Here is an 11226-nt window from a genome sequence, read left to right on the forward strand (position 1 = left end):
TGTGTCCAGTTCTGGGCTCCCAATTTGAGAAGGGATTACTGAATTACTGCTGGGAGTCCAGCGGCAGGCTACAAAGATGATGAGGAGTCTGAAGCAACTTTCTTATGAGCAGAGACTGAGACAGCTGGGTCTGTTCAGCCTGGAGAAGGCTGAGAGGTATTCACAGTATCACAGTATGTTAGGGATTGGAAGGGACATCAAAAGATCATCTAGTCCAATCCCCCTGCTGGAGCAGGAACGCCTAGATGAGGTCACACAGAAACATGTCCAGGCGCGTTTTGAACGTCTCCAGAGAAGGAGACTCCACAACCTCCCTGGGCAGCCTGTTCCAGTGTCTGTCACCCTCTCTGAGAAGAAGTTTCTTCTCAGATTTAAGTGGAACCTCTTGTGTTCCAGCTTGATCCCATTACCCCTTGTCCTATCATTGTTTGCCACCGAGAAGAGCCTGGCTCCATCCTCGTGGCACCCACCCTTTATACATTTATAAGCATTAATAAGGTCACCCCTCAGTCTCCTCTTCTCCAAACTAAAGAGACCCAGCTCCCTCAGCCTTTCTTCATAAGGGAGATGCTCCACTCCCTTCGTCTTCGTTGCCCCTACGCTGGACTCTCTCCAGCAGTTCCCTGTCCTTCTGGAACTGAGGGGCCCAGAACTGGACACAATATTTCAGATGTGGTCTCACCAGGGTGGAGTAGAGGGAAAGGAGGACCTCTCTCAATCTACTAACCACCCCCCTTGTAATACACCCCAGGATGCCATTGGCCTTCCTGGCCACAAGGGCACAGTGCTGGCTCATGGTCATCCTGTTGTCCACCAGGACCCCCAGGTCCATTTCCCCTACACTGCTCTCTAATATGTAATTTCTCAACCTATACTGGAACCTGGGGTTGTTCCTGCCCAGATGCAGGACTCTACACTTTCCCTTGTTAAATTTCATTAGGTTATTCCCCGCCCAACTCTCCAGCCTGTCCAGGTCTCTGGATGGCAGCACCACCTTCTGGCGTGTCAGCCACTCCTCCCAGCTTAGTGTCATCAGCAAACTTGCTGATACTACACTCAATTCCCTCGTCTAAATCGTTAATGAATATATTGAATAATATATATAATCTCAATGGTGGTTGTCAAGACGATAGGACCAGACTCTTTCAGTGGTGCACAATAATAGGATGAGGGGCAATGGGCACAGACTGAAGCACAGGAGGTTCCATCTGAATATGCGGAGAATCTTCTTTACTTTGAGGGTGACAGACACTGGAACAGGCTGCCCAGAGAGGCTGCGCAGTCTCCTTCTCTGTGGACATTCAAAACTCTCCTGAACACCTTCCTGTGTGATCTGCTCTGGTGAACCTGCTTTAGCAGATGGGTTGGACTGGATGATCTCCAGAGGTCCCTTCCAACTCCAAACATTCTGTGATTCTGTGCAATATCACCCCCCTGCAACACAGACTTGGGAGCTGGGGCAGAAGTGCAATGGGGCAAAAAGCTGTACAGTATCTATCTCCTTGGCAATGTGGAAGAGGTTCAGCCCAGGCAGAGGGAAGGAAGATGCTCAAGAGTAACTAAAATCAAAGCAGCCAAAAACTTTCAGTGGTGACAGAGTACTCCCCAGCTCTTCATGGAGTCACCACACCGCATGTCCAGATGCTGCAACTTCACTCAGGATTGGAGAGCACAGGGCAGGGCACAGAAGGGACAGAGCTCAGCCAGGCTCCAAGCCACTTGGAAGCCAGACTCACCCGCGGCATGGTCACCGCCACGTCCACATTGATCTCTGGCTTTATGCAGGTGCCCAGCAGGTAACTGCCCACCACCTTCAGCTCAGCTGGGGGCAGGAAGCGGAACCTCCCCTTCACGCTGAATGGCACCTGCAGGAATGGGACCTTCACACCCTTGGGGAGCCAGGTCTGGTCAGTGAGCTGTGGACAGACAGAACATGTGAAACACACCAAACATCACCAACAGGTGCAAGAACCAAGACCCCTCTCACCACACAACTGCAGGCACCCGTACCCAGGGCTTAGAGATGGAGTATTCCCCTCTCCCCTCCAACATGAAGTAAGGTAATATTTTTTTTAGTCCCTAAAGGACACACTCCACAGGGACCTCTGCCCCTACAGCAAGAGCAAAACCTGCTCTATACAGGGTCACACTATCTCCTCCATCCCTCTGGGACATACTTCCGTTTCTGGGGTCTCTGGGATAGCGCTCAGCAGGCTGCTAATTTCATGGAGGAAGGCATCAATCTTCTTCTTCTTTGTCTCCTTCAGTGTCACCTCCTTCAGAAGCTCTTCAATCTGTAAGGGAAAAGGGGACCTTGAAAGTCAGCTGCCATACTGGAATCACTCCTGCCCTTTACCTTGTTCTCCAGCACGCACCATGAGCCTGGTGAAGAAGGCAGCAGGTGAGCTGGAGAACACATCTAAGCATTTCCACAATCCATGCCCAGAGCTGAGAGTCCAGTCAACCCATGGCCAGAAGGATAACACAGCTCCTGCCATCTCCTGTGATGCGCTGGATGGAAATCAGCTCCATCTCACCAGCTTCTGCGTGACATTCAGTCACAAAAAAAGTGGAGTGATTCATGTAGGCTTTGCTGTCAGGAACATTTTCAATATGACAAAGCATCAGCCCCAGAAAATGACCTTGCAGACCCTAGAGATTCTGCCACCAAACCCAGCAGATCTTCAGGAGATCAAAGCCACTCCTCAAAAATTCACCAACATTACAACCACAAGAAGTCATCTAGCCAACAGCCAGACCTCCCCCTAATACAGACAGTTTGCTTTCCCAAGACATGAATAAACTCTCCTGTCCCATCCAGAAGCTGGTCAAAGACAGAAGCCAGGTGCACCTGTTGATGTTACTTTTTCACCCAGGTAAGCAATAAACCAACACAGTGAGGGACGTAATGGCCACGCTCCCACCATGCTGCAGTTGGAGGGGTTCAATTCTAGTAGTGTAAGAGAGGCACAGAGCCTGACACTGGATGGTAATAAGAATTACAGCGGAAATACCAGTAATACACTGAGTGCCTCGTACGGGTTGTGCCTTCTGTGCCCAATGGTTCAGTGTTGGGCCCCTCTCTACAAGAAAGACATTGAGGTGCTGGAGAGAGTTCAGAGAAGAGCAACGGAGCTGGTGAGGGATCTGGAGCACAAGTGTGATGAGGAGCAGCTGAGGAAACTGGGGCTGTTTATCCTAGAGAAAAGGAGGCTGAGGGGAAACCTTATCACTGTCTGCAACTACCTGAAAGGAGGTTGTAGCATGGAGAGGGTTACTCCCAGGTAACAAGTGATAGGACAAGAGAAAATGGCCTCAAGTTGTGCCAAAGGAAGTTTATATTGGATATTAGGAAAAATTCACAGATAGTCAGGCATTGGAACAGGCTGCCCAGGGCAAGAGTGGAGTCACCATCCTTGGAAGGGTTTAAAAAGTGCATAGATGAGGTTCTTAGGGACAGGCTTTAGTGTCACTGTTGGGTTAGTGGTTGGCCTCGATGATCTTGCAGGTCTTTTCCAACCAAAACGACGCCATGACTCTGCCCCGGTCCTGTGACAGCTCCTGGAGAGGAGCAGCCGCCGCCCGGGATCACCGGGGCGCTCAGGGCCCGCGGTCTGTTCCGCAGGCGCCTCCCGGGAGCTCCGTGCCCGGGATCCCGCCGCGCTCCGGCCTCCCCCAGGCCCAGCCCAGCCCCCCGGCCCTCCCGGCTGACCTGCAGGCGGAGCAGGCTGGAGTGGAAGAGATCCTCCGTCTCCTTCAGCTGGCTCAGCTCCTCGCTGGTGGGCGGTCTGTAGAGCTCGGCCCGGCTCAGCTTGGCCGGCTGCAGGTCCCCGGCCGGGGCGGCCCTCTTCCCGCTCCGCGCCGCACGGCCCTGCGCCGCCGCCTCCTGCGCCGCCGCCTCCTCCTCCGCCGCCTCCGGAGAGCCCTGCGAGGAGAACACAGCTCGGTTCGGCCCGGAGCCCGGCGGGACCCGCCGCAGGGGCCCCCGGGACCCCCGTCCCGGATCCGCCGCAGGGGCCCCCAGGACCCCGGCCCGGCCCGGCCCCGCCGCTTCCTTACCGCCATGGCCGCCGCCTCACCCGCGCGCGTGGGCACCGCCACCACGTGCAGCGCCACTCACCCCGCCCGCCGCGGAGCGCCGCTCCCCATTGGCCGCACGTACCGGCGCAGGGTTTCTATTGGTCGCGCTGGCTTGCGCCCCGCCTTCCCGCCCCGCCCACGGAGCCGCCCACGGAGGCGAGCGCGCCTGAGCGGAAAGAGGCGGGGGGTGTTTCCTCGCTTTGCGGCGGGTCGTGCTGGGAGCTGTGCCTTTTGCAGCGGTTGCGGCGCTTGGCGGCAGTGTGGCTGAGGGGAGGGCACGGGGGTGGCGGGTTGGGGGAGCTGTAAGCCAAACGCACAATTTTTAACCCCAAAACTGCAGTCCTCAGGGCAGCCCCGCGTGGTTTCGAGTTCTCGGTGCCCACCTGCGGTGCCTACTGGTGTGAGCAGCGCCACGCTTGTCACATCGTGTTCAAAAGGGACCTTAGAATAAGGGAGGGGGATGAGGTGTGTGAGGTTTAATAAACACACAGGGCTGTGGTTTTCAGCCTGGTGTGTTTGTGCTCTGGACATAGGGAAATTTGGGGCTGTTTGTGTGTGAGGTTAGATGGGTGACTGGGGCATCAGCCGGTGACGCAGTTGCCAGATGTAAGTAAGCGCACAGGAAAACAAGCTGAGGTTTGCACAATGGATGGGATTCTGGGGAAAAATAAATAAATCATATTTTAAAAATATATATATCGAGAGAGAGGGAAAAATAAAATATCTGAACCAGCACTGGAAAATCATAGAATCATTTCAGTTGGAACAGACCCTCAGGATAATCGTGTCCAACCACAACCTCACTCTAGCGCTAAACCATGTCCCGAAGAATCTCGTCTGAACGCCTTTTAAACCCCTCCAGGGGTGGTGACTCCACCATTGCCCTGGGCAGCCTGTTCCTGTCTCAGAACAAGTGGCTCTTCTTTAACGTAAGAACCCCCAGGCCCAAATAATTGGTGTCAATTGACAGAATTCTGGGGTTTTCTTTGCCTGTGTGTTTGGTCCAAGACGCTGAGCCAGATGGAGGTGACCACTGAATGGACCAGCTGGTGGTGCCTGGAGATATCCTGCAGGAGAACATTCCCGTTGCAAATCCTGATGAAGATCACACTAGGGATGCTGGAGACGTGGTGGACAGCACAGAGCTTGTGGAAGCTCCTGGAAGGTGTCGCTCACTTTGGAGAACAATGCACGAAGTGCAGAGGTAAGAAATGCAACTTGTTGCATCAGCAACCTGTTAAGACCCATGGCATGAAGCAACAGACTCAGGCTTTGCTGAAACCGGGTGTAAACTGAGAGTAACACTCAATCTTGAGGCTCTGAAGGGGCAGCAGCTAGTGTTCAGTTCTACCTCTGCACTCCACAGTGTCCTGCATTCCACAACCCTGAGCAGCCCAGAGCAGTCGTGTCAGGGGAAAGCCAGTGGAGGTGCACCCCTCTCCGGTGGCTCAGCAGTGAAGCCGCATGAGGATTGTAGAACGACCCTGAGTTATTTCACATTTTCAAGGCACAATGAACACAGAGAACTGTTCCCTGTGCCCAGAAAAAAAAAGAGGTTTATTTTCCAGAGCAGGCAGGCTGATCCTGGGCAGAGCCAGCACGGAGCTGCCCACACGCCGCAGAGCTGGGCTCTGGTGCTCAGTGATTCACCGGGATGGACGTCCCGTGCGTGACCTGCAGAGAGCACAAGGCAAAGCTGCCACAGCCTGACCCAGCCTGGCCAGCAACCGGAGGGGCTTGAAACCGGCAGCGGGCTGGAGGCAGGCTGCGTGTGGACTGCCAGAGCGAGAGAAATACCCCGTTTATATATGTCTGTACGTATATGTGCTTTTACAGAGCAACTCCAAGCTCCAGGCCTCACCCGATTTGAGTTGTCAGGGTGTTTAAAAGCCCACCCTATGTGTGTCCCTGACTGAGAAGCCAGCAGTTTGGGACACAGATAATTTTAGGACTCTTTCCAGCCCTTTGACTGGCTTTTGCATAACTGTAAAAAGTCTAATTCACCTCTCCGCACCTTGCTGTGCACCATTGTGAAGCAGGGATGTTGTGGTCAGTCCCAGTGGGACTGACCTTCTTGAGGAGGACTCTGCTCTAGGATAGCATCCCAGCCTGGAGTGTGTCATCTCACCTGGAGTACTGTGTGCAGCTCTGGGCACCACAGTGTAAAAGAGATGTAAAGCTGCTAGAGTGTCCAGAAAAGGGCTGTGAAGTTGGTGAAGGGTTTGAAGGGGAGGCAGTATGAGGAGTGGCTGAAGTCACTTTGTTTGTTCAGCATGGAGAAGAGGAGACTCAGGTGAGACCTCATGGCGGCTACAGCTTCCTCGCAAGGGGATGAGGAGGGGCAGGCGCCAAACTCTTCTCTTTAGTAGCCAATGACAGAACCCGAGAGAATGGCAGGAAGTTGTGCCAGGGGAGGTTCAGGTTGGACATTCGGAAAAGGTTCTTCACCCAGAGGGTGTTGGAGCACTGGAATGGGCTCCCCAGGGAGGTGTCACAGCCCCAAGCCTGACAGTGTTCAGGAAGAGACAGGACAACACCCTCAGACACATGGTGTGAACTGTGGGGTTGTCCTGTGCAGGCACAGGAGCTGGACTCAATGATCCTCGCGAGTCCCTTCCAACCCAGAACATAATATGATCTCCATGCCAGATCCAAATCCTTCTCCCTGAGCCCTGGCTGCCCTCGGTTCCGGTTTTTACCTGCACTGTGGAAACACTATAAGCAGGATCTCTTCAAGAGCAAATGCGTGGGCATGTTAAGACAGAGGGTAGAAAATCACATATTCATCCTGAAGGTAAATGTAGGAGTTCAGAGAACTCCCCAGATGAACTGGGCTGAGCTCTGTCGTGCACACAAGACCCCTAAGCCAAATCCAGCCCACAAGCAGTGCTTACAGGAAGCAGGAGCAAGGTTTAGGAAAAATAAGCAGGGTGGGTCTTGGAGGGGGAAAAAAAAAACAAAGAAGAAAAAAAAAAGCTGTGAGTTCAGAGTCTGTTTGCAGCTGATTTTCTGCCCACCCTGCAGGTCTTTGCTGCACCTGGCATGTGGCAGAGCGGGGCAGACTCTCACCCCTGTGTCTGCGAGGGAAAGCAAAGCAACGCCACGTCCATGGTGCCGGCAGCCACCTGGCTTTCACCCCACAGGGCTGGGATCCACAGGCTGCTGCTGTGCAGCATCTCTGCTTGGAAAATGCCGGGCTCCTGCTCAAGGCTCAGCATTATTTCTGTTCCCGAAAAGGCTGGTATCAGCCCCTGTGTCGCCTGACCTGCTGCCTAGCTGGGCACAATTGCCAGCGTCGTTGCCCAAGAGCCCCTCACATACTCAGTATTTAACAACTTCCATGCAGGAAGACCTGCTGGAAGTGGTTTCTCAGCCTGTGTCAGCCAGGGAACCAGGACTCCTGCAAGTGGGTGTTTGGCTCCTGGTTTCCAAGGAAAGTCTCCTGAGACCCGAACTGACCCTTTGTTGTATTCGGAGAACACTTCCTGCACACAAACTTTTGTGGTGGGGATGCAGGTGACAGCTGTAGGTGTGAGATGAGGCTTCTGGTCCCTGTTACTGCTCATTGCAGCTCTTGCCCAGTTGCTGCATCATGGCCTCAATCTCAGCCAGCGGCAGCAACACCCCCAGCCCTCTCCAGAGCATGCCAGGGAGGATTTTTGCCTATTGCAACCTTCAGATTGCTTCTTCCTCCATCACAGTGTCCTGGGTCAGGTTCTGCAGGCGTACCCTTGTTACCTGAGCTGGGGAGACAAACTCCTTTCACCCATCCGTGTCAGTGCACATATTCCCTCACACACCGTCATATTCCAAAGTTGCGTCCAAAATTGACTTCCAGTTAGCGCAGGTGTTTAACTCCCGGCTGGTTTCACAAGTAATTCTTGTGGACAGCCCCAGTGACTCTGCCGAGTACGAATTATTATCAGCTCCTAATTTGGGAGGAATTTATCCTCCATGTTCCCAAAAGAAACAGCTCCTTGACCGTTCCTCCCCCTTCCCTCTTGCCCCCAACGGGACCAGGACCCCTGTGTCCCAGCTCCATTCCTCTCCCCCATTCCCAGTTCACCGTGGCCCATCCCCGCTGTGACGCGCTGCTTCCCAAGACGTGATTCACTGCCTGACACCTCGGGGTGCTGCAGGCATACCTGCGGTGTTGGGTTGACTCCGCTCTTATTTAAGGTGAGGGTAATTATAGCCCTGTGCAATATTCTTTTAAGGCTGGGAAAACCAGTTTGGTCATCTCTGGCCAAGGTCACATCCCTGTGCTGCACAGAAGGGACGTGGTCACTTGGGGGATAAATGTCAGGTCCAGGGTGGGTTGTTGGGGTGCCCATTGTGCAAACCCCTCAGCAACCCCCCTTTGCCACCCAGGACAGGGTGTAATGCCCAACTGGGGTGACAGGGAGGGCTCAGGGTCTGGCTCTGGGGAGGGCTGGATAACGGGGCATCACCTGGAACCTCCCTGGCCTTCTGCCACCACCCAGCACCCTGCATTCCCCGTCTCCAGGGGAAAGCCCTCATGCCATAGCCTCCAGGATGGGATATGTGCTCCTGCAAACGCACACAGATATGTGCGCATATATGCACACACAAACAAGTATATACACATACATCTGCACACCTCACCACACACAAATACCTCTAGACACACGTGTCCACATATGTGCACACGTAAACACACACACACCTGTAGATACACACGTAGACTTATATACACATATATAGGAACGCATACATATGCACACACCCTCTACACATTTCTACACATACACACATATGTACGTGCACATGCACAAACATATGCCTGTATGCATACATACACAGTCACATGCTCACACACATGCAAGCACTTACACATATACACATGCACACACAAACACACACATACATTCAGGCATGCACGTACATATGAACCTGCAGACACGTGCACTCATGCACACACAACCACAGCAAGAAGGTGCCAGCTCTGCTGGAGCCAGGGAGTCCCGAGGATCTGGGGGTGCCAGGGCAGGCTAGGGGGACCTGGGGATGCTGGGGTGGGCTAGGGAGACCTAGGGGGCATTAGGAGAACTGGGGGAGCTGAAGCAGGCCAGCTCCTGGAGGTACGCCCCCCAGGGGCAGCCAGGCAGCCCGGCCAGCCCTGCAGCAGGGAGCGGGGTCAGTGACGTCTTTCCCAGAACAAGTTATTTCATAGAGTATTTCAGCACCTAGTGAGTCATTAATTGCACCCCATCTTAGCTTGTTAATACTAATAGTAAAAAAAAAATATTTTACATCATTCCACACCCTGCGCCCACCCTGACAGGCATCACATACTTCCCACCATCCCACCTTTGCTGAAGAGCTGCAGTGTGACCCCAGCTGCCCACCCACTGCCAGGCTCCAGGCTCCAGCCAAGTTTCCTCCTCAACATCCAGAAATCCCTGGAGAGTCAGAGGAATCCTTCTCCTGACTCCATCCCCAGGAATCTGCAGTTTCCTAGCCCAGGTGAAGTCATTCCCAGGCAGTTTCTCACCAAGGGTGAGGATCTTCAAATTCTGTGTACCAGCATCTTCTCAGCATGACATCCTGGAGTTCCTGTTTTATGAAGAGGCATAGATGGACAGCAAGCCAGCATCAGTGCACCCCTGTGAAATCTCACATCAGCACCAGCTATCCAGACAATGCCATCAAATTCAACAGTACCAGCTATCCAGACAACGCCATCAAATTCAACAGTACCATCTTACAAATGGCAAAACACCCCAAAGTAATATGCATGCTTCCTTTAAAACGTCTATACCACACTAAAGAAGCCATGCCACAGCCCCTGACTACCGTCACGTAGACGGCCAAGCCACCCAAATACCTCATGCTGTGTTCTACAGGCAACCTCAAACCCCAGAAGGTACATGACCACCTGCCCCAGACCAAAAACCATGACCCATCCCTTCACAGTACACAAATGGAAGTCACTCATAAAGCACACAGTGTGCCACCCCACACCAGACAAGCTGGTGTCGCAGTTAGTACCCAAAATCACTCCCATGAGATAACAGAACTGGTGGGACCAACAGGCTGGGGCTGAGATTTTTCCCCTCCCTGTTGGGTTATTTCTGTTTCCATCTGTTCCTCACTTGCTTCACCATGCTGGTGGAGCAGACCTGCCCTTCTCCTGTGACACAAGAAGGGCCAGGGGTGGTGTTGAACCACTGCTGAGAATCTCTGGTGTCCTAAAAAGGGAGAGTTTCAGAAGAAAAGAGCAGTTGCTGCTCCCTGCCATCCCTTTATGCTTGGCAGAACAAAAAGCCTGGTGGTGATTTGCAGGCATGGTTCCTGCACGTTTTTGGTTTTTTTGAGGGGACCCAAGTACCATTGGCCTGCCAAAGCTGTTTGCAAGTAGGGTGCTAAATGGTGTGTTAAGTAGTTTGGCATTCCTCTGTCATTAGTCTCATTCTATCATTAGGCCTGTTCCTTCTCCTCCTCTCCTCATTTCAGCCAACAGAAATTGCTCAATAAACTGAAGGAACACTAACAAGGATTTATACTGGCCAATAGTGGTTTTTAATATGACTTTTTCTCTCTCTTCATCCGTTCCTGGACATCATTGACTTTCAATATCCTCTTACGTTCATCTTCTCTTTACCAAATTTGTTTATGCACCTTCTTCCTTCTGCATGTCTTTCACCTTCTCATTATTCTACTCTTGGATTACTAAATAGTCTGAAGTGATGACTATGAGAAAGGAATCATGACACCAACTAGCTCAGCAACTGCATGCCCACAGTCTTTGAACCCACAGAGCTGGCAGAGGGGCTGTCGGGTGTGTGGGGAGGCATGTGGCTGCTAAAACGTGGAGCTAAAACATCAGCATGTCCCCAGGCTCAGCATCATCATTTTCTCATGAGTAGCAAGTGATAGGACAAGAGGAAATGGCATCAAGTTGTGCCAGGGAAGGTTTAGATTGGATATTAGGAAACGTTTCTTCAGAGAAATGGCTGTGAAGCACTGGAACAAGCTGCTCCAGGGAAGTGGTGAAGTCACCATCCCTGGAGGTGTTTAAAACACGTATCAATGAGACTCTTAGTGCTAGAGTTAGGTTATGGTTGGATTCAATGATTTCAAAGGTCCCTTCCAACCAAAATAATTCTGATTCCGTGTTTCTAT

At 52.6% G+C, this 11226-nt stretch overlaps 1 protein-coding gene across 1 annotated transcript in view; it reads right to left on the reverse strand.

Annotated features, from left to right (window-relative positions):
* The window catches only part of NOL6 (nucleolar protein 6), a 29584-nt gene extending 25454 nt beyond the window's left edge, over positions 1 to 4130 (reverse strand). Inside the window, exons 1-4 of the mRNA XM_065046957.1 lie at positions 4060 to 4130; positions 3713 to 3925; positions 2178 to 2294; positions 1737 to 1916 (exon numbers count right to left, since the gene is read on the reverse strand). Coding sequence (XP_064903029.1) covers positions 1737 to 1916; positions 2178 to 2294; positions 3713 to 3925; positions 4060 to 4065 — 516 coding nt within the window. The 5' untranslated portion in view covers positions 4066 to 4130. The remainder of the gene's footprint in view (positions 1 to 1736; positions 1917 to 2177; positions 2295 to 3712; positions 3926 to 4059) is intronic.
* Between the last annotated feature and the right edge of the window lie 7096 nt (positions 4131 to 11226).

The sequence above is a fragment of the Columba livia genome, chromosome Z, assembly GCF_036013475.1.
Source record: "Columba livia isolate bColLiv1 breed racing homer chromosome Z, bColLiv1.pat.W.v2, whole genome shotgun sequence".
In the NCBI taxonomy this organism is placed as follows: domain Eukaryota; kingdom Metazoa; phylum Chordata; class Aves; order Columbiformes; family Columbidae; genus Columba; species Columba livia.